The following is a 25,412-nucleotide window of genomic DNA, read 5'->3' as shown; positions in this document are numbered from 1 at the left end:
TTGTTTTCACCTATTGCTATTAATCCGATTAATTACGTAACTTCGCCAGCGTATAGTATCATAATTTTGATACCAAAACAAACACTAATACAGTCGTATGGGCCTACATTTGTTTTTGTCTTTTCTTAGAAAGCTTGGAGGTGAACGAATTATGTAATAATTATTTGAATTTTTTACTCATCTTTGGTGCTCGTATGTGCTCGTACCTGTTAACTGCGATATGCCACGCTGATGTGACCAATGTATTTACAACCATATCTACAGGAGTGATATCAGCAACCATATCTTCATTGGCTAGTACAGATTGTATCATTCCTTTGTGACTCTGTAAGGAGAGAAAAAAATGAGCAAACATGAGTCTTCCTTGACTGCGAGTAAACAAAGCAAATTATTAGAATATTCCTCCATAGCCGTAATATGTGGTCTCGTGAACATTATAAAGCGTGTATCGCGAGAATCGAGCGCGCCCTCTGGATAGTATACTAAAGCAACAGAACCCGAAAGTAGTGATATATATATCTTCCTCATTGAACATTTAGATATTTTGCGTGATATGACGAAAAATGAAAATCAGCCGTAAAAAGTACTTACTGCAATCAAAAGACCAGAAGCCCCTGCTAGATTGTCTACCCAACCCTGTAAAGCAACATTGATAAAAACCACGAATTATAATTAATAAGGTTAATATATGAGTTCAGTTATTCCTAATGCTTTTCTGGCAATCAGTAATGAGCCATCGTAGCCATATGTTTTGGTTATTTCTACCAAATTTGGTCATTAGGATCAATGCCAGGTGAATATAATAATGTCACATGACCAACTCGAGGTCAAAGGCCATCCAAACGTGATTTTTGCTTCAAAATGTATCTTCTTCCATAAATTGTGCAGCATAGCAACATGATTTGGACATAACACTTTGACTATAGCCAGCATTTATTCGGGTGCACACGGAATTGAGGTCGAATGTCATTTAGGGGTCATTCCAGTATAGGACAAAAATACTTTCAAAATGCTCCTTCCAAATATTAGATAGCAGAATAACGTCACTTGCACATATGGATCGGATATAGCCAGCGTCCAAAAGGGTCATTTCCGGTATGGGACCAAATACCTTCAAAAATTTAATTTTATCCACACAATTACATAGCATCGCCCATGTTGTACATCGGTATACCAATATTGTAATGATATACCAATGTTGTATACCGATGTTTCATATCGGTATACCGAAGTTTCATATCGAGAAACCGACGTTTCACATCGGTAAACCGACGTTTCATATCGGTATACCGACGTTGTATATCGGTATACCGACGTTGTATATCGGTATACCGACGTTGTATACCGATGTTGTATACCGACGTTGTATACCGATGTTGTATACCGATGTTGTATACCGGTATACCGCTGGTGTATGTCGGTATACCGATACCGTATGTCGGTATAACGATATTGTATATCGGTATACCGATGTTGTATATCGGTATACCGATGTTGTATATCGGTATACCGATGTTGTATATCGGCATACCGATGTTGTATATCGGTATACCGATGTTGTATATCGGTATACCGATGTTGTATATCGGTATACTGATGTTGTATATCGGTATACCGATGTTGTATATCGGTATACCGATGACTTACTTATTTGGCAAATAGTAAACAGTGACAAATCACTCAATCTAACAATCTTGTCATTTTGCAGGGGTCACAAAAACTTTTATTCGTGTTTTGCCTACTACAGCAAATTGCCATGGTCGGGAATTTCACCCGGAACCTCATACACCAAAGGCGGGTACTCTAACACTCAAGTGACGTGGGTGTCAATGATAAAGCGCGTGATGGTGGTTGAGTGGTGCGATGACGGATCTGTCATGTCGTGTCGTGTCGGAATGGGATGTAATGGATTGAAATACAATCGATCAATTGGCTGCGATTGCTTGATTAATTACTTGATCAGGTTTCTTGCTTACCGGAATGGGGTCTTTCCAAGACGCTCCTACGATGGACGGCCTAACGATACACAATGGCATTCCTACGCTTTCCTTAACTATAACAGTCTCAGCTATAGCTTTGGTGAACGTGTATGTATTCGGCCAATCTCCAAGGAAATAAGGCGTCATGTCTATGACCATGTCGTCTGACATCCAACTATATGAGAGATACAAGTCATTGTATGAGGTTACACCAACTTACATTAAAAATATAAAATGGCCATGTTTGGATTATTCGGAAATAAGTCTTTAATTTATAATTAACCAGCCTTTGTAGTGGGCCACGGAATAAGAATTCCCAATTTCTTTATTTCTCGACTCAAGGGCTAAGAGCAAAATTGTACAATTGATTTGTTGGGAGTGGCCTTTCTTTTCCTTTTTCTTCATTCCGTTTCTTTAGTTTTCTCTTCATACAGGACAGCATAATTATATAGGCCCTATGTTTTTAAGCTTGGCTTGAGCATTTTGCGTGGGTCTGGTCCCATCAGGACCCAAGTGTGTGTCCACCCGGACCGACTGGTTAAACAAACTTTCTCCATGTAGACTATTATTATTATTTTGCACGGCAGTTTTCATGGCAGAACAACAGCGCTGCTCTGTCAGGTCCGGCCGGGTGTCAGGTAAAAACGCATTGCAGACGACAAAAAAACACTTTTGGAGCAGACTATTGAAAAGAATACGTCAAATATACCGCCCAAATGAAATACAGTATATGTTATGATGTTTACTTGTAGATAGTGTATGTTTACTTTGAGAGAATCCCGAGGGGGAATACGCTGAGCCCAGTGCATTTAGTCGAGGTAATCGCACATGGTCATGACTTTGTGCACGTCGATCAAGACCAAAGTGCATATTGGGCTATTCCAGAAAATAAGCACACACCCCACAGTGTCGACGACCTGTAAATAAATATTTTTCCCTACAATGAATCACGTCTTAATACTCCATTGGTGAGCGACGGGCGATTGGTATTTCACCGAACGCAAGAAAAAGAAAGTTGTATAGTGTCTCATTATGGTACATTGTATTTAGACTTGTGATTTAATATTCTATATACAGCACGAGGATCTTAGCTGAATGGGATTGGCTTGTTCTTTTTATATGATTATATTTCTCAAACAGTTGAATATATCACATTATTATCGTACGATTTAAAAACATTTCGGTGAAAATGCAGTAAAATATATGTGTTTAAAGAAAACAGCAATCGCAGCTGAGTGTATGATTGAATTTCCAGTTAGTGTATTGAAAACAAAACCTGTGTTTTACCTGACAACAAATCGAATTTTCTTGTAATGGCAACATCATATGGGGTACTGAGCATGCGCAGATCGTAAAAACTTGTATGAATGGAAACGCTGCGGTATCTCATAATTGTGTACATGTAAGTGATATGCTTAGCCTGAGTCGCTCGGCCTATCTCGAACAAAATCGCCATGCGTGGCTGTTGAAGAACGAGTGGATTCGCCGTACTATCACGGCAATTTTTGACACGAAGATATAGGGATGATGACGCTGTGCACCCCCTATACAGGAGTAACTTTGCAATCAAAGAAATGTCTGGATGTCCATGTTTGCTTTCTGAAAATGACTAATTCCACTTGCCAGTGTTACTGGGAAAAAAGCTTTGAAATACAATCAAATGAATGAAAAAGCGCGGACATTTCCAAAATGAGCTATGGAGCAGGGTATACCACTTACGGACCACGTAATTGTGTGTTTCCTTGAGTGAAAGGCATTTCCCGATATGTATAGTAAGTTCCCTGCTTCAAATCCCGGGCTTCAACTTCAATATTACTGTTTTCCTTGTATTTTGCCAAATTTTTCATTAAGAAAATATTAATGACTTATCCTTCACTTTTATCATTTTTATAAACTTTTTTTCACATTCTACATTCTAGCTGGGATCACTGAAAACACTGAACAGCATTCTGATATGTTCTAATCCCATATCACAGAAATATAAACAAAAAACAAACTTTAAGATCACAATTTTGACACCATGGAATGTAATGACGAGGAGTATTGAGCGTGCACATTATTATCTAGCAACAAACAGGGGCGTGCAGCGACTAACCTAAGACAGGGACACCAATTGATTTCACCGTCATGCCACGTTCAGTATTGCATAACATAGATGGGGACTCTTTTTGCAGAAATAACAGGGTGGCCTTCAACAGATACCGTGATTACAAAGATGCACCAGAGATGTTTTTCCAAGATACTGTATTTAAATTTGGATACACTATCAAAAATGCCTTATGTATGTATTTAAGGAACTTATTTAGTTTGTTAATTTGAACTTGTTCTATGTACAATAATTATTCATATTCTTATAATGTTATTTGTATATGAATGATGTATGTTATCAGGGCTTCCAGTGAGACCAGTACTTTTATATTCGTGGAATTTTCCTGAATAAATAACGAACAAATAAATTTACAAAAATAAATAATAAAATACAGAACAGACTTACTCAACAGTACTAAGAAGCTTGTATGGATCCACTGTCGGTGGGTAGACTTTCTCTTCTATATGTTTAAATGGACAGTTGGAATATGCTGTAGAAACGTGGACGAAAGCCTGTGGAATGGAAAAATAAATTTAATATTAATAAATTAGAGCGGTTACCGCACCATCGCTGAACCATGTGACTTCAGCCCTGGAGAGGGGGGACCCCGGTGGGAAAATTATTTTTATTATATTCTTTACTTTGTTCTCTTTCATTTGACACCACTGGGATATACCTTCTTGGCATTACAAGAAAGGGGCACAGGGGTAGCCCCCCCCGAGAAGGTATGCCCGTGGGACGCTGGCTGTAATTTAGCCCATTTGCGACCATTTGCGACCAGTTGTCTTGCCCCCTCCCGCCCGCCCCGGCCCGCCCACCCTTTTAAAAAGTACTGGCTACACCACTGGTAAGCAAGCAAGTGATATACACTTATAGGCTGATACCATTTCATGGTTTAGGAATGAAACATTATTGAATGATTATTATGACATTCAACTTAATGATTGAAGAGGAAACACACAATCCAGACTAAACAACTGAGTAGCTAAAAGACAGGCGGCGAATGGCATGATCGAGCCAGCAACTTGTGAAACCGCCCGGCCGTATGATATTTTCCATAGGCCCCTATACTAGGTTAGTTTTGTGGGGTTCATTATCGAACCCCAACGGTTTTAGCTTGTATTTATATTATTTATTAACATAGGCCTGTTTGTTTGTGATATTTCAAGCGTTTTAAAATTTCAAAATAATCCCATTCAATTACACGGTTGACGATGAAAATTTACTGAATTTAGAGAATGCAATGCGACCACCACCTGGTAAAAGATGACATGTCATGTCCAGCTTTCAACATCAAATTACAATTCTTGAATACTTTAACGGCATTTCCTAGTATGTCCTGGGTGGTATCAAGAAATACTGGTATTTCACGCCTAGTTAATTTTTCCACACACAAAACAAATTACCAGTATTTAATGCAAAATTATTATGAAACATGATCTTCGTCTGTGGCGGCGTTGTCTTTTTAAAGACAGTTCTTGTTTTATCTAATTAGATAAAAGTGATTTTCAAGATTACCACAGATTGTGTTATTGTTTCAATTCATTGGAATATTAATTGTTATGGTGGTTAAATCAATTATTTAACACGTGGCCTCGTCTGGTTAAATCGATAACATAATTAACGGAAATGCAAATCAACATGCTACAACGCACACAGTGATACCTCTGTAATCAATTCAATCTACAATGAATAGTAATTTGCGAATTATGTTATTTTAGCCACGTAGAATTTCTGCCATGCCATTTAATACACACGTTACAAAACACATGGTACGTGTATGATTGATAAAATGTTTCATATTTTCGGACGGAAGTAGAGAGGAATTTAGTGATAAAACACCAAATGTCGTGTTTTTATTTTATTCCGTTGTTTTTATTCATTTTAATATTCAACTTTCGTATGAAACCGAAATGTAAAACGGTCTCTATTCAATTCATTTGTGTGCTTTTGGTTTCTTCGTTTTATGCATTTATCTTGCTCATAGAAATTAAGTTTATATGAAGAAAAATAAGACAATTTACAACATACATACTAAATTTAAAACAAGGGAATACAAAAGTGCAGCAAATGTGATATTCGAAAAACTTCTTTTTTTTTTAATTACATTAAGGTGGTTCTGGACCCATTTTGGAAGTGCTCTATTTATGTTTTAAACATATTAATTGAGTAGGGCAGAGAACACTGATCCATATGCCTTTTGTTTGAAGCTAATCGGACATACGGTTTTCATAATACATAGATTTTAAATGTCTTTGTATTGTATTGTTTTTATCAATAATCAATACAGTTAATGAGCTAATATGACTTGAAAGTGCTCATTAATATGTAATTTTTGTTAATATTTTGTTAAATCAATGCATAAATGTTCATAACATTTTTATTTAACAGAATATTGGTTTCAAACTTGGTCAAAGTGTTCCTAATGACTTCCAGATAATTTATGCATAATTAATGAGCTAGCCGCCCTAATTTGCATAATTAATTAGCATTTATGCAAATTAGCTCATTAATTATGCAAATATGCACATGAGGGGGCGGCTTCACTATATAATACATTAGAACATATTAGAAACACTTTGACCAAGTTTCAGGGCAAAAGTATGCAAAATAAAAGTACCATGAACATTTATGCATTGATTTTTAGCAAAATATTGAAAAAAATTACATATTAATGAGCCTTTACAGTCCTTTTAGCTCATTAACTATATTGATTATTGATAAAAACAATAAGATACAAAGAAAATATAATTTGATGTAGTATAGAAACCGTATGTCCGATTTGCTTCAAACAAAAGGCATATTGATCAGTGTACTTTACCCTACTCAATTAATCTGTTTAAAACATGCTCAAAGCATTTCCTTATTTCTAGAAAATGCATCCAATACCACCTTAATATGCAATTGCATCAATTGCACAGACCGGTTTAGATGTGAAAAATATAACTTTCATGTGTTCTTGATTTTATCTTGATTTTAAACAAACTAAAAATATTTTGACAATAGTTGTCTTTCGCATTTTATGCACGAAAGTACATATTTTTACGAGGTCTCAAATAAAAAATCTAAAATACTGCAGAATTGCTCCCAAAAAGAAACGCGCGTGCACAACGGAATATACATCCACTTTATATTGAAGGTGTGCACAACAATTTGAGTATAATTATTTATGTCTATTATAGATACGTACTTGTAGGTCCATTCCTCTTGATAGATCTAAAAGCATTTGGACGGCCGTTACATTCAGCTGAAGTGATAACCTGAAGAAAACAGAACACAATTCTTCGTTTTAAAGGTAATCCAATACGATGAGGATATCATAACATACATCATATTAATTGGGGTTACTGTATCCCCATATAAGGATATCATACCACACACCATGTTGGATTACAATATATCCCCATATCATACCATACATCATATTGGGTTATATCCCAATGTAAGGATATCACACCATCAAATTGGGTTACCATATCACCACAAAAGATATCATATCAAACATCATCATATTGAGATATCATACCATCATATTGGGTTACCATATCCCCATATGAAGATATTATACCATACATCATCATAATGGTTTACCATACCCCATATAAGAATATCACACCACACATCATATTGGGTTACCATATCATACCACACATCATCACATTAGGTTACCATAAATCCCATCACACATCATATTGGGTTACCATATCCCAATATAAGGATATCATACCACACATCATCATATAAAATTAGGTTACCATATATTCCATATAAGAATATCATAACACACATATTGGGCTACCATATCCCCATATATCACACCATATATCATTGTATTTGGTTACCATATACCCATATAAGGATATGATACGTCGTCATAATGGAATACCATATCCCAATATAAGGATATCATACCACACATCATCAATGGGTTACCATATCCCTATATAAGCATATCATACCCTATATCATCGTATTGGATTACCATATCCCTATATTAGAATATCATACCACACATCATTGGTCGCATGTCATAAGTTGGGTATGCTAAAAGGGTGGAGGGATTACACTTTTCTGAAAATTGTGATGCAAATTTGATTGGCTTTCCGTAACCCCATATCCTACAGCATTGGTTGATACCTCATTTTAAGCCTAATATTATACTCTTTCAGTCTACTGAAGCATGTAATCATACATAATTCAGTAAAAAAATCACATCAGTTGAAATGAAAAATGCCAGGGGTGGAGGAGCAGGCGGATGTGGAGCAGGCGGATGCGGTAGTGTGCAATAGGGCCTATGTGAAAATTCACATGTCAGCATGTCAAAACTACTGGTTACTTTTTTCAAATCTAGGGAGGGTATGATGTATTGACAGCTTTGAATGTTGAATTTGTACAATTTAAACAATTACTGACTACTTAAGGTGGTACTACACCACCTGATCAATTTTGTGACTAATTTTGCATTTTTCTCAAAAAGTAACTACACACTGGTAACAAAAGTTATATGTATATTATAGGGGTAAGGAATCTAATTACTTCACTGAAATTTCAGTGATTAAAGACAAGGGGTTCATTATATATGTTAAGAAATGAGGTACATTCTAGCGGTACCACTTTTCTTATCATAAATAATGTACTGCTTGTCTGGTCACTGAAATTCCAGTGTAGTAACTGGATTACTTACCCCTATAATATACATAACTTTTGTTACCAGTGTGTTATTATTTTTTGAGAAAAATGCAAAAATAGTCAAATTTATCAAGGTGTGTAGTACCACCTTAAAGGGTTATATGTTCCATTTTTTTTCATTTTTAATGAAATCTTAGTTGAATTTCAGTATTTTTAGCAATATGATAATGTACATTTCTCTTCTTGATATTCATTTCCTCAATAATAGAATAACCATCTCGCTAATTACTCGTAAAAGGTCATTGACCTTCGCAATGTAATTAACATACGTACAATTATTTTAAATAGTTCATTTGAAGCATTAATCTTAATGTATTGAGAACATATCCTCCAAATCTGATGACATTCTTGCATAAAATAAAAAATTTACAGTCATTTTTGTAATTGAGGTCCGATTTGAGAAAAACGCATTTGAAAATTGAGATTTACATAGACGCCAGTGTATTAATTAATTAGTAATAAAGCATTATCTCAAAAATTAAGCATGTGTTAAGGTTTAAAATGGTGTTAATTATTAGAGGTTGTCAATATATACAACATATTAAATAATAAATTTTTTGTCATTTTTGACCATGTAATGGAAATTGTTCCCAACTTATGACATGCGACCCATTATATGTGATGCGATCAAGCAAAATCAGTCGGAACTCGGAAATATTGATTTTGAGATATAGCCAAATGAAGGAAATATTTCCTTTTGTTTCCTATTGTTTTGGAAACTCTTGAATTGCTCATATCTTTGGAACTGAATGTTCAATTCCAATGGGGTTTTTTGCAAAACCCAGCTTTGTAAATGTTTTTTACTATTCTGTTAGAAACTGAAAATTTATTATTGCCGAGTTCCGACTGATTTTGCTTGATCGCATCACATATTTGGTTAATATACCCCATATGAGGATATCATACTACACGTCATCATATTAGGTTACCACACCGCATATATAAAAGATAACATACCAAACATGTTGAGTTACCATATCTCCATATAAGGATATCATAACATACATCATATTGGGTTTACTGTATCCCCATATAAGGATATCATACCATACACCATGTTGGATTACAATATATCCCCATATCATACCATACATCATATTGGGTTACCATATCCCGAAGTTGAGATTGCCTGAGTAACGACTGTGAACTCAGGTAGTACAGTGGTTAGACTCTGGACCGGTAATCCAGCGACCGGAGTTCAATCCCTGCTGAGTCCTGATTTTTGTCTCTCTCAAAATGTTCATATGTCAGTTTGCTCGAGCCCCAAACACGTCATTTAAAACCAAAACAAGTTTATAACGTTTTAAAACATAAATTTTGTGTTATCTCTTGACGAGCAGCATTTGAATCTTCACCTCTTCAAGACAATCTCGACAAAGTGTAACCATGGTAACAGACTTACTTCAAAACCTCGTTGAATTTGATGGTTGCAGCTACATGAAACACAATAGAAACATTTGCTTGAAGTGTTTTGATATCATCATCGCTGAGACCGAGTTTGGGTTGTAGTAGATCGGCCTGAACTGCAACGAGTTTGTCCTCGAAGCCTTCCTGACTTTCTCGTAATCGGTCGAAAAGCTGCAAAAACATGAAGAAGGTGGGTATGAAAGAACTCGTGTCTGATTAAGGGGGTACTACACCCCTGCCCAATTTTGTGCTTATTTTTGCATTTTTCGCAAAAATTATAGCGCTTTGGTGACAAGTAAGATATGTAATATTATAGGGGCAAGGACTACAACTACTGCACTGGAAATTTTATTTCAACACAGACAACAGTTGTGGAGTTACAGTCAAAAATGAGGGAAAACCAATATTTGATCAATAAATCAATAACTACTTGCCTTGAGTTGCTGAATTTTCAGTGCAGTAGTAGTAGTCCTTGCCCTATAATATACATATCTTACTTGTCACCAATGCGCTATAATTTTTGAGAAAAATGCAAAACAGCCATTAAAATTTTGCAGGGGTGTAGTACCCCTTAAAATGAGTGTAATATATTTCATTATGATAGAAATATAAAGCCGAGTCCTATACCAAATTGGGACACCAACCAGGGGCAGCACCAACAACATTGTAGAGTTAATATCATACAGAGATGCCACTCGGATTCACTCAAAAAACCTAAAACTGGTGAGAAAAACCTGAAAAAGCATGTGTATTGCAGGCCAAAAAGCCCCAAAATGGGTTAAAAATAAATAAACACACAGGAATTTGGACATATGCCTATCATGGTAAATTATTAATATAAGAAATAATCAAGTATAGTTGTTATTCGCTTTTACAGTTGGTCAAGGTCTATATGCATTGATCGAGCTAAGAGTTCTATAAAAAGATGATAATTTTAACATAAGAAATCAATATTTTTTCAAATTACACAGGGTCGCATAATTATACTTTACTCACAGACTTTTACTTAAAAGCGGAGAATATTAAGTATTAGCCTTGGTTTCTAGGTTAACTATTAATGTAAAATAAAATACAATGACATTCATGGCCAATAGGCATTGATGGATGCCTAAATGCTTTGCGCTTAAAAGAAAAAAACTCTAAAGCTCTTAATTATCTATATAGCATATTATAATAGAAGCTATAGTAAAACCTGTAGAAAGTCTGGTATTTAATATCATAGCAATGATCGATTTTCATTATCTAAATCAATATATTGTTGAAAAATAACACTTTGATGTTTTGCAAAACTTCATTCTACAAATCATATACTTTGAAAACTTGCTTGATTTATTGTTGTGAATGAGTTATGTACGTTTTACAAAAGTGATGTTGTTTCAGCCCTCTTTATAACATAACTCAAAATCACATCAGGACCTACAAAAGTACTATGTGATATTTGAATTCTTCTACACGCTCGCTATGAATTGATCAATGTAATTTTGCCAAAGCTTACTACCATTTGCAAGATGCTGTGAACTACCATATCACAACAGTTTAAAATAGTTGCTAACCTTAATTTCGTAGCAACCTGAATCCGGGTCAAATCTTAACACTTACGATGTATTATGAACTGGACTTATATAAAAATGCAATCATACATTGTTGACTTCCCCTTTACTAATAAAGACTATCAAACATGTGTTTGAATTATCATGTTACTTATAATATCATAGTTTTAAATCATTTTGAAATCTTTGTCAAGCAAACTTTTGATGTTTCATATCGTTATTCCACCGCCCCGTTGAATAGTCACTGCCAAGAAGACGACATTTCAACTTTCAAACTTTTTTCTACAGATGGGTAAAGATTTCAAATGGAGTCGCCCATTCAGATAACCCCATTTGAAATTCACACTCCCTGTGTGGAAGATTAAGATCATGTCTTCCACAGGGGGTGTGTGGATTTCATCTGGAATAGCCCATTTCAATTCTAAGATGCATCATTCTATAATTCAAGACCGAATTAATAAGACTAGTTTGCGTATGACGTCCTGTCAACTAGATCCAAAATGTCGTATTGCGCAGGTGAGCAATCAATCACGTCGCGCCCTGACGTTAGACGCAAACTATAGTATTTTTAATTCTGTCTTGAATTATAGAATTATAATATGAATTTGAAATCAATACAAACCTTTGCTTTCGTCATTTGTTCCAATCTTTTATGAATGGAATCTCCTTTTTTTCCTGGTCTTATTAAAAGATACAGCTTCTTGACATCTGGACAACATCTTAAGATCTTCTCCACTAGAACTTTGCCGATGAACCCTGTTGAACCAGTAATAAGGACACTCCTGCCGGCAAAGGATTCAGGAATATCAGGTTTAGCTGCATGATCCATTGATGAAGAGTTTGGCGATGCCCTGAAAAAGAGTAATGACAATTATTACTATTAATCATATGATTTGAATACACGCTCAGGTGGATGAGATAGAGCAGTATATAAACTGCACCTCTATTGGCCCTACTGCATTACAATGTGGCACATGTAGCAGACAAAGGCTTCTCCGTTAGTTCCCATCAGGATTACACCTGTCTACCCTCCGGATCATAGAAGAGAAGTGTCTGATCTCGGAGTCTGAACAAATCATTCATCCAATACATTCTCAACAGCAATATAAAGTAAAATAGAGCTCGACGAATATCATATTCAATATGGCTAACTTTAATCGTAGGTTCAACTATACGTGCTGTAACGTGCATCACACTGCAAATAGTCAACTCGTATACAGGATAATAAGCTATATAGCGTAACACATACCTAACCATCCTGCTAGGGTAAAGTCATGGTAGTATGAACTTGTCAAATAAACCTACGATAACAGTTAGCCATATTTCTTCCATTCGTAGTACTTTAAGATACATTAATGCAGCTTCATGTGTTGAGATATCACTAAATTTGATATAGTGCACCTTGTCAAACATGAAACATCCTGAAAAGAGCTGCAATGTAGGCCTATAACTGAATGCGTGTACATCTCTGGTAAGCGTATACCATACAAGGACCCCTCAGCATTTTCATCAATTGCTTTTAAACAAAAGATTCGAACTGGTGTACCATACGCTGGCGAAGTGATGTAATAATCGGATTAACTACCATAGCAATAGGTGAAAACAATTTTTGAATAGATCGCGCTGCACTACAAGCAGGTTGCGCTCATTATAGATTGAATACAATACCGGTCTTTTCAAATATATTATTAATCTTACAGGTGCGAGTGATCAACATGATATATGGTTAACAATGCAGAGGTACCGCGTGAACGTACCAGTGCAGCGCGGTATATTCAACAATAAATTGTTTTACCCTATTGCTATGGTATAATAATCCGATCATTACACCACTTCTACTGCAAATTCGTTCTGTGTCAAGTGTGTCAAGGCATTTTGATCTTCTGACGAGTGTTTGTTGATGAAAAAAAGTATTTTGGGTGCAGATGAAAGTATTCGCCACCAAACATTCTGTGCGGATATTTTTCCACAAAAACATTTTTTGCAATAAATTGCAAAATGAATAAAGTACTGTAAAACCACTTAATTTCGCTAGGGATTTAATTTCGCTAATTTCGCTTGAAGCCTTGATTCGCGAAATTAAATACCCGCAAATTGAACAGTTTTACATTGAATTGTACACATAAATTGCTGGATTAGTGAAATTAAATACCCACAAAAATGGTGATCATTGGCAATTAGCGAAATTAAGTACTAGCGAAATTAAATAGCTTTACAGTATAATGACATCGTATAGGCCTACATGTAGGCTATATTGGCATAAACCGGGCCTGTCGCCTAATGTTCACCGATACTTCTGAACAGAAGCAAAATCGAAACAAAATGTTTAAAAAGTACAGAACGAACCTGTTACAGCTGTGGATACTTGTACCGTTAAATTTTTGCTGATTAACCAATTGTAATGTATGTTGCAATAATTATTTTTTTTGATTATTGGCACTTTGATAATGCATAAACAATTATGCAACCTTTATATAGATAAGACTTGTATACAAACTGGATGTGATGGTGACCTGATTCATGGCCAAACATGCTACAGTTAAGGGCTCGGATAGCAACGTTTGCAGAGTATTTTTGTGGGACATGGGAGCACATTGATCGAATAGCATTCTGAATACGGGGAATATGTCCTATCAACAAAATTGTTGGCTTCTACTGTATAGTCTATCTCTGACGGTTGGCTGACAACGGTTATCTATTTGACACATGTATTTACAATTTGGTAGATAAACAAATACATCTGACATGCAATTATAACGTGCTTTGTGTCAAAAGATATACTTAAAGGTACTATAACCATGATAACTGATTATATTATATAATATAAATTATATAAATATGATTATATTGTAATTAAAAAAATTTAATTTTGCATTTTGTAAGAAGAATAGTTGTACTAGCCCAATTTATGCAAATTGTGTAAGATATTAGATAGAAAAGGAGGTGTTGGGGTTTTTTTCGGTCCGTACGAACATTTACAGCAACACCCAATTGTACTAATCCATTTGAATTCCATACTCCCCCTGTGGAAGATTAGGAAATATCTTCCACGTTGTGGGTATGAATTTCAAATGGAATTGGCTAATTAATCAACTCTATTTGAAATGCGCCCTCCCTTTGTTAAAGATGAAGTTAACCTTTCTCAGAGGGTGTATGAAATTCAAATGGAACTGCCTAATATATTCATTACATTTGAAATTCATACATTTGCTGCTTTCTTCATTTTTAGATTTATATGTCTAATATTCACAAATTTTATTGTAAACTCTCTTTTACTCGTGGAGAGCAATGATAGTGCTTAAAATGAAATGCTTTAAGCATAGTGACATATAACTACCTGGACCCGCCCCTCTCGTCTGGAATATTTCCTCTCTTTTTTTTCATCCTCCGTTATCAAATTTTAAAAGCATTCGAAGTGGGGGGGGGGCTATTACAGAGGTAAGATTTCACAAAGACAAACGTAGATTTTGTAGATTTTTGTTAATTCTTCAGGTCTCCGATTTTGGGCGGCGTCCCTTACCCCTGACTTTACTTGTCCACTAAGTGTTGCTTCGTTATTTTATAGTAGGGATGACCAATGAACCATCAACTTGATTAGAACACTCCCATAGACATGCAGGGAGCTCAACTGTGCACTGCTTGCACAAACATTTCTAAATTGATCTCATTCTTTTATTTTTCAATATTTTTCTGTAAAAATTGGGGAAGTTACTGCCAATTATATTTTGTAACTATCTTGCAAATTACAGCAACATAACTTGTTTCGTTTTTCTGTAAGTGCGAGTCAAAATTGGTCCATCGCCACAGTGCGCTTAATTGCCAGTGGCTGAGTTTAGTACTGCTCAAGAATGGCACAAAATATTCAAATCAGTAAGATCAGGTGAAAAACGTGGCCTACTGAGCTGTAATTTGGCAGAGTTGCCAGTAATACCTCTATCATACCCTCTGTAAAAAGGTTAAAAAATTGAACAAGTAGATCTTGAGTTACAAATTAAATCACCACCTTCCCTTTGGAATTTCCATACTCCTTTCAAATCATGTTAAGAAGACACCTTTCTGAACATAAATGTGAAGTTTCGTGCTCATTCGATGTATTTTTCACCTGATATCAACCCTAAACGTTTTCTTATATTTAGGCCTATTCGCTACTTGCATGGTTCCGCCATTATGCACTATGTGCGGGGAGAGCCTCGAACTGGCAGCATACATGAAAGGAAGAATTATGTAACCCTACACAGAACGTTATGACTAGTTCAATTCCCATTCATGTATGCTGCCAGTTCGAGGCTCTCCCGCACATAGTGCATAATGGCGGAACCGTGCAAGTAGCGAATAACATCTACAACTTGCTGCTGGCTATACCTTGTTTAGGACTTTCAAAAGAAGTACCTGAATGTGCAACCATAACTGTTTCAAAATAGCCCGCGACAGTCATGCAGGTAACTCCGAGGTCAAGCATTGAATTGGTTTGAACAAAGATACTCACAATGTATTGAGTATCTTTGGTTTGAACATAGGTATGTTTTGAATGAGGAATACTACAGGAACCAGCGCCTTTTGTTAGAAGTCACACATGAGCATGATGAGTGAAGTGGATAATCTCTATTGTTGTGAATGAGTCAATGACCTTCAAAACTTAAGATTTTGTTTACATACACCTACTAATTGGTTATATTAAACCCAATAACATTGAAATTCTTGGTTGTGAAAAAAAAGTTCACCTACTTAGTGCAATTTTGATTTTGTGCCATATCGGCTATCTTGGATGATTTTTGGCAAATGTCCTCTAAATGCATGATTTCAATGCCTCGGTTTGAAAAAATAAGTTATGCCAGTGACTAGTTAAGTGCCATTTCATAAGAAACACCTTTGATACTTTCACAATATGCTTGTTTCATGTTTGCAAATATGTTAAAATAAAGAAATATATAAAGGTAAATATATATGCTTATGCCAATTTTGCTCCCAATTGCTATTTTTGGACCTTGTCATTTTATTTCGTTCCAATGACCGGTCAGAATGGGAAACTTTGATAATTCATAATTCGAAAAGTTTTTGACCGATTTTGACCATTTAACCACCAAAATACTTCTGTTGATGAGTTCTACCCAGAAAACAATCTTTTGTAGCAATAGGGTCAACATGAAATTTTGATGGTTATCCCTATTTATAGTTTGCAATAGGATGTAATTGAAACTAAAGTTCATTCAATTACACAAATGCATGACTCGGTAATAATACAATATATAAGGTCATCGACAGCTCTGATGATAATGTGATAATAATGTGACATTCAACATGTTAGACAAATATATAAATAGCAATGTCATCAAAGCTCTTATCATATCCATAGATTAGGGAAGAAGATACTATAAGTTGCGGTGAACGATATTTATTTTGTCACTTTCATTTTATAGGTTTTTTTTATTCAGTTAATGTGCTCTGTGTCTATAGATATATCGTCTATAGTATATATATATCGTCAGAACGTTGAAAGCAACGGCAATTTGAATTAATTAAAATGATTAAGCCTTATCAAATTCTGACCTGATACAACATGTACATTAATGACCAAGTATACTGCGCCAATAAAGTATCCTTACACTTGGAAAAATAATCACAATTTCAAAACTGAACAAGATTGGGGTAAATGTGTTTTTTTAATAGATGCACTATCTCATCCTGCACATTATGACACCTCATTGAATCCAATGTGACTTCAAGAGGCACAGTTACAAGCAACTGAATAGACGAAGGTCCCGTTTTAAAAGTGACAAACTGGCCTATACACGGCGCAAAAAGATTCCAATAAGCGCAACAAAGAGCCAACACAGTTTCTTTAATGAAGCGTTATTTAGAGCAGTTTTTATTTCAGTTTTTACTTCTCTGTACTTTTCATAACTTTCCACTTTATTTGTCAGTTCTTTTGTTTCAGTTTTCTTTTGTTCCTTTTGTTTTAAATTAAACCCAAACGCATAAATTAGCCATTCACCACTCTCAAACCAGATTTGTGATATGTGGAGTTTTGAATAGGCCAGTTTGTCACTTTTAAAACTGGACCTTCGTCTAATCAAATGCTTGTAACTTTACTTCTTGAAGTCACATTGGATTCAATGTGGTGTCATAATGTGCAGGATTAGATAGTGCAACTATTAAAAAAAGAAATTTACCCCAATAGTGTTCAGTTTGGAAATTGTGATTATTTTTTCAAGTGTAAGGATACTTTATTGGCGCAGTATATAAACAATGCAACACAATGCCTGTAGGAGCATGTAGATTGAAATCATGGATGCCTCGAAAAGGACATCGACATTTCAAACGATATTTAACATTGTGACATTCAACATGTTTGATGATAAATAGTAATATCAACAAAGCTCTTATCAAGCGATAGATTAGGAAAATAGAAGATACTGTTGGGGTGAACGACATTTTGATAATACTTTCATTTAGTACATTACGAGCATGTGAAGCGTATCCATATCTATAAGGCCAAATAAAATTAATTCGTTTCATCAGCTGTTCATGTCCGCCTTCCTTCTCAATTTCTGCAAACAGTACATATATATATTCTTTGGCAATTCTCACATTTAAATTTTAAGTTTTGGATACTTTAGCAATGTATTATGTTAAGGGGGTACTACACCCCTGGCCAATTTTGTGCCTATTTTTGCATTTTTTCTCAAAAATTATAGCGCATTGGTGACAAGTAAGATATGTATATTATAGGGGCAAGGACTACAGCTACTGCACTGAAAATTCAGCAACTCAAGGCAAGTAGTTATTGATTTATTGATCAAATACGGTATAGGTTTTCCCTCATTTTTGAGTGTAACACCACAACTGTTATCTGTGCTGAAATAAAATTTCCAGTGCAGTAGTTGTAGTCCTTGCCCCTATAATATACATATCTTACTTGTCACCAATGCGCTATAATTTCTGAGAAAAATGCAAAAATAGGCACAAAATTGGGCAGGGGTGTAGTACCCCCTTAATTCCTATAAATAAGGTTATGATCAGCACGAATCACTTGGAAGTGTTTTTGTGGAACTCCAAGTGGTCTAACCCCTAATAATCTTAAATTAAAATTCAGAGATGCCAGTCTTCCGCTTTAAAGCGTAATTCCGCTTTTTTGCAATATGAAAAAAAAATCCGTTAAGAAAAATATTCAAAAAACTTTTGCAAGTTTTTTAATGTTTTTCCTACCCTTACACAAACTCTAACCCCTCCGAACCTTACACAAACCCACCCATGCCCAACTAACCTTTAACCTAACCCAAAACCCTTGCCCTATACCCCAAAAGGGAATTAGGGGCGAAATTGATTTCAACTGAAAATAGGACCTATAATGCATGAATGTGTTAATAAAATTTTAATTACTTTATTTTGCCTCATTTCATCGAAATTGTTGTTTTTATTGCTAACAAAATAATTTTGGAAATCTAATTTTTTTTCTACAATTCTAAAAATACCAAAAAAATACATTCGAGTGCACAAGATTTTTTCTTCTGGGTAAGAATTTTTTTCTTACATTCAACAGCTTTTTGTATTGCAGGTTAGAAATTTGATGAATAGGTCATCATATACAAAATGCATGCATGGACATATTTATCAAATTTCTAACCTGCAAGAAAAAAAGCTGTTGCATGTAAGAAAAGAATTCTTACCCAGAAGAAAAAAGCTTTGGCACTCCAATGTATTTTTTGGTATTTTTAGAATTATAATTTTTTTTTAATTTCCAAAATTATGTGAAATGCTTCTCCTTCTTTTAATTAGCCATTAAAAAAATGTAATTTTGATGAGATGAGGCTAAATAAAGTAATTGAAACTTTATATATATTCATACATTTACTAAACATGCGAAATATAGATCCGATCATTAATTTCACCCCTAATTCCATTTTGGGGTTTGGGCAAGGGTGTTAGGCTAGTTGGGCTTGGGTGGGTTTGTGTATATATGTAGTAAGGTTTGGGGTGGGTTAGAGTTTGTCTGTTTGTGTACGGGTAGGAAAAACATTAAAAAACTTGTACAAAGAAACAATCATTTTTTGAACATTTTTCCATAATTAAATTTGAGTAAGAAAATCGCCATTCCTTGACCTATAAAATGGCTAGAATCCAGGAGCGTCCAGAAGCCCTGCCCCTGGACCCCGCGAGGGGGCTTAATGCGGCCCCTGGGCCCCCGGTCGTTGACACTCCCCTCGCTTCGCTCGCTACGCTTTAGTTGGTCACTGGAATAAGTTGATTCCTCTTTTTTTAGACAACCTCACTGGCATCTCTGAAATTCAATTTTTAAAAAGGCCTCGTCGTTTTCCTGGCAGATGCAGTATTTACCGCAAGCAATGCCAATTTTACGTAAAACTCCTGTATCAATTTAGTAATAACAAAAAAACCTCCCTCCTTCCGCACTTTTTCTAAAAGGTGGTGACGTGAAGCGAATTTTTTAATTTTAAGTGGCCTAAATCGTCTCCCAATCAAACAAAACAATACATCGTACAGTAACATGTATACGGGAAAATATTTGCAATTTGACATTTCGACTATCAAATTCTGACCTGTACAACATGTACATTGTACAATGATCATGACCAAGTAACAATGCAACACAATGCCTGAAGAAAATATATTTAGATTGGAATCCATACCTATTAAGGGGTACTACACCCCTGTGGTAAATTTGTGACTATTTTTGCATTTTTCTAAAAAAATAATAACACACTGGTAATAAAAGTTATGTATATTATTGGGGCAAGGAATCTAGTTACTACACTGAAATTTCAGTGACTCAAGACAAGCAGTTCAGTATATATGATAGGAAATGAGGTACGTCCTAGCAGTACCTTATTTCTTATCATAAATAACGAACCCCTTATCTTGGGTCACTGAAATTCCAGTGTGGTAATTGGATTCCTTGCCCCCATAATATACATAACATTGTTACCACTGTGTTATTAGTTTTGAGAAAAATGCAAAAAATAGACACAAATTTATCGAGGGTGTAGTATGCCCCCTTAAGGTAGTAACAAAGTTGAAATATCATATTGCGATAATATAGTACTTCTTATTAATATCAAATTAATTGTTTTTTTGACATTGACCTCATTTATGTTTCGCTTCATTAAATGCATTTTAATTAGACAAATATTATGGAAAAGACCCACAGTATATCAATGGTATCTCTAGCCCTACTATATAGGGCCTTTTTAAAACCCGCTTTAAACCGAAAACTGCTCAAACCCAATGGGCTATATCTCAGAGACTCGCAAAATATAGTTTTAATCCCAAAATATCCCGATCATTCTCATCTAAACAAACTGTATTTACAAATAAAATAGTCTTATGCTAAAACAGATGACTTTTTAATCATATACAGGCTGTATCAAAATGATTGGTACCCATCAGTTTATGAATGATGCTTATTGAACATCCTCTTTCTTCCAAATCCAACATAAAGGTTCCTCATAAAGAGATGTCCAAAATGTATTATTATATGACTGTCTATAACATTAATCAACAAATTATGTGGATCTTATGTTGCATTATAATGTGGCAGTCATGTCCATAATCATTGGAAATTAATGGGTACCAATCTTTTTGATACAGACTGTATTGTCATGACACCTGCCTATTGCTTAAACACATGACTCGCGGATTTCTAAAATAATCTCTTATAGATGAAACTCGCTAAATATGAGACATAATTGCGCTCCGGCTTTTTTTTTTTCAAGTATTTTATATGTATATAGTAAAGAAAAAGTTCAAGGTATAGATTTATTATATTTTCAATAGCCTTGTGGTGTAGTTTCTTTTATCTATTGCTTGCAATCGTAATATTATCCCACGCGTGTATAAATCATGTAAGTAGAGATGTTGTAGATTAATTCTCCCTTGAAATTAGCCTTTGATTTGACCATACTAAGTAATTATACGTGACGTGAAATGTATTTTAAGGGGGTACTACACCCCTCGATAAATTTGTGTCATTTTTCTCAAAACTAATAACACAGTGGTAACAAAAGTTATGTATATTATAGGGGCAAGGAATCCAATTACTACACTGTAAGTGACCCAAGACAAGCAGTTCGCTATTTATGATAAGAAATAAGGTATCGATTTCCTATCATATATACTGAACCGCTTGTCTTGAATCACTGAAATTTCAGTGTAGTAATTGGATTCCTTACCCAAATAATATACATGACTTTTTGTTACCAGTGTGCTATTATTTATTGAGAAAAATGCAAAAATAGTCACAAATTTACCACAGGGTGTAGTACCCCCTTAAGGTAGTAACCCCGGGTAGTAACAAAGTTGAAATATCATATTGCGATACTATAGTACTTCTTATTAATATCAAATTAATTGTTTCTTTAACATTGACCTCATGTATGTTTCGCTTCATTAAATGCATTTTAATTAGACAAATATTATGGAAAAGACCCACAGTATATCAATGGTATCTCTAGCCCTACTATATAGGGCCTTTTTAAAACCCGCTTTAAACCGAAAACTGCTAGAACCCAATGGGCTATATCTCAAAGACTTCCAAAATATCGATCTCATCTAAACAAACTGTATTTATTTATAAAATAGTGTATGCTAAAAACAGATGACTTTTTAATCATGAATATACACTATACAGGCTGTATCAAAATGATTGGAACCCGTCAGTTATGAATGATGCTTATTGAACATCCTCTTTCTTCCAAATCCAACATAAAGGTTCCTCTGAAAGAGATGTCCAAAATGTATTATTATATGGCTGTCTATAACATAAATCAACAAATTATGTGGATCTTATGTTGCATTATAATGTGGCAGTCATGTCCATAATCATTGGAAATTAATGGGTACCAATCTTTTTGATACAGACTGTATTGTCATGACACCTGCCTATTGCTTAAAGACATGACTCGCGGATTTCTAAAATAATCTCTTATAGATGAAACTCGCTAAATATGAGACATAATTGCGCTCCGGCTTTTTTTCCCAAGTATTTTATATGTATAGTAAAGAAAAAGTTCAAGGTAGATTTATTATATTTTCAATAGCCTTGTGGTGTAGTTTCTCTATTGTTTGCAATCGTAGAGTAATATTATCCCAAGCGTGCATAGAGATGTTGTAGATTAATTCTCCCTTGAAATTAGCAGTGGACTTGACCATTACTAATAGTAATTATAAGTGCCGTGAAATGTATTTTAAGAACTTTGACGTGCTTCAACCCAAGAATGCTTTATTATTTTTTATATTTTTATTAATATTGTTGTTATTGTTTGTTATTATTATTATTTTCGTTATTGTTATTATTGATATTGTTGTTGGAATTATTATTATTATTAGTAGTAGTAGTAGTAGTAGTAGTAGTAGTAGTAGTAGTAGTAGTAGTAGTAGTAGTAGTAGTAGTAGTAGTAGTAGTAGTAGTAGTAGTTATTAGTAGTTATTATTATTGTTGTTATTATTATTATTGTTGATGTTGTTGTTGTTATTGTTGTTGTTGTTGTTGGAATTACTATTATTGTTATTATTGTTATCATTAGTAGTAGTAGTAGTAGTAGTAGTAGTAGTAGTAGTAGTAGTAGTAGTAGTAGTAGTAGTAGTAGTAGTATTGTTATTATTGTTATTATTGTTATTATTGTCATTATTATTGTTATTATTGTTATTGTTGTTATTGTTGTTATTGTTGTTTGTTGTTATTGTTGTTATTATTGTCGTTATTATTATTGTTGTTGTTGTTATTATTGTTGCTCGGTTGTTGTTGTTGTTATTAGTGTTATTATATAGTGTTATTATTGTTGTTTCCTTTACCTTTCAAATTGGCTGGTATAATATATAATGATTGATATTTTGGCACTCTGTGCGGGGTTAAATAAGACGCTCTAAAATGGCTTAGGAAACAGTACAGAAACGTTCAAATATGCAAAATTTTCTGCTTGCTACGCTCGCATCATATTCTTGGCGAGTGATGAAAAAATAGTTCAGATTGTGATAAAAGCATGCAACTTTGCACATGTAGGCCTACATGTTCAACACAACATTATAAACGTTTTCAGGGGTGGTGCCAATGTGAGCTATTTATATATAGGCTATAGCATACCAATTATCTAGACCATTTTTGAGCTTTGCAAATTGGTAAGGGGTGGTGCAATAATTATGTGTACCCCCGGGGTGATGAATTCTCAAAATGGTCTGCCAAAAAACTTGCCCCCCCCTTTGGCCGTGCCAAAAAATCTTTGCCCCCCCCCCTTTCGACGTGCCAAAAAACCTTTGCCCCCCCCTTTTGACGTGCCAAAAAATCTTTGCCCCCCTTACACATGCAAGATTTTGGGGAAGCCGAATTTAAAACCTTAAATTGTCTTATCATATAATGCGAGCGCAGCGAGCAGGAAATTTTGCTATTGAACGTGTTCCTAACGTTTTCCTACGCCTTTTTAGGGCGTAATATAAAATGGTACCCAAAATATCTGTGCCAAAATTGCTTGCCCACCCCCCTTCGACCTGCCAAAAATCGCTTGACCCCTTTTGACTTGCCAAAAATGCTTGCCCCCCCTTTTGGCCTGCCAAAAATCTTTGCCCCCCTATAATTCACCACCCCGGGGGTACACATAATTATTGCACCACCCCTAACCTAAAATTGTGCATGTGCAAGGGGCACAAAGATTTTTTGGGGACGAAGGTTTTTGGCAGGACGAGAGGGTGGCATCATTTTTGGCAGGTGTGTGTGTGGGGGGGGGATCAATGTTTGACACACTGTTTGGATATTTTACCCCTGGCACAGCTCCTTATTATTTTACAGTGTTTTTCATACAGCGCAATGATATAAAACTTTATCATTCTGTGTTATCAGAAATAGCATTAAATTTCTTGATTGACCCAGTTCAAAACACATTAACCAGAGAAAATCTTGGCAATTAGTATCATCTTTCGGAGGATAAGTATAGCAGCTTATAGCGTCGATACTCAAGTCATTTAAGGAGTGTGTCATTCATCTGAGGTCAAAGAACTGTGTCCCCGAAGTGAGATATCGTGTATAGTGCCCAGGGGTATAGTGACCCCTTGATTCGCTATTTCGCTAACCATAGACAATGATAGACCCTGGAAGATATGCGCTAATAGGGCCTACACGGAAATGTTAAATGTAATAGGCCCCTATTTTTGAAAGGGAAAGTTATTTTTAGTAGACTGTGAACTTTTAACCTAAATAATGTAAAAAAAAGCCGGAAGTATGCGCCGTTTGCAAGCTGTGTCGACAATGATACAAGTCTGCTACCCGGGCATTGGCATTATTGCCTACCTTAAACCAATGAATACTTTGCTTAAACGCTGTACGAATCGACTGCATAGCATAAAATATAAATATTGTATTATTTTGTCACCAATGCCCCTTTAAGATGGCACTCCTCATATATCCATAGATGAGACATGTTATCGGATGACACCTTAGATACGTGTGTAGATGCATGCTCTGAGCTCGAGCTTAAAGAATCATGCACATATTTATTTAATTCGATGTTTTTTTTGTTTTTTTTACATCACCGACTTACACATTAATTAATATTCCGAAATCATGTGTCCGATATGGGGAAGGTGGTTCCGTTTGACAGATAACGAAGGGTACACTGCACTGCACTGGTTATACATTTTTAGCCGGGTTTAGATTTTATTTTCAAAAATGTCCCAATAATAATTGCTATTTTTTCA

The 25,412-nt window shown here is 35.1% G+C and overlaps 1 protein-coding gene across 1 annotated transcript in view; it reads right to left on the bottom strand.

The window, feature by feature from the left end:
* Positions 1-25,412, bottom strand: part of LOC140168371 (fatty acyl-CoA reductase 1-like) — a 37,975-nt gene that overhangs the window by 12,116 nt on the left and 447 nt on the right. The window contains exons 2-8 of the mRNA XM_072191746.1: positions 12,337-12,565; positions 10,160-10,335; positions 7,259-7,328; positions 4,474-4,580; positions 1,977-2,154; positions 592-636; positions 207-325 (exon numbers count right to left, since the gene is read on the bottom strand). Of these exons, the coding sequence (XP_072047847.1) occupies positions 207-325; positions 592-636; positions 1,977-2,154; positions 4,474-4,580; positions 7,259-7,328; positions 10,160-10,335; positions 12,337-12,543 (902 nt within the window). The 5' untranslated portion in view covers positions 12,544-12,565. The remainder of the gene's footprint in view (positions 1-206; positions 326-591; positions 637-1,976; positions 2,155-4,473; positions 4,581-7,258; positions 7,329-10,159; positions 10,336-12,336; positions 12,566-25,412) is intronic.

Source organism: Amphiura filiformis, chromosome 13, assembly GCF_039555335.1.
Source record: "Amphiura filiformis chromosome 13, Afil_fr2py, whole genome shotgun sequence".
Taxonomy (NCBI): Eukaryota; Metazoa; Echinodermata; class Ophiuroidea; order Amphilepidida; family Amphiuridae; genus Amphiura; species Amphiura filiformis.
Note: the sequence above shows the minus strand (reverse complement) of the source record. Positions and strands in the feature narration are given on the sequence as shown.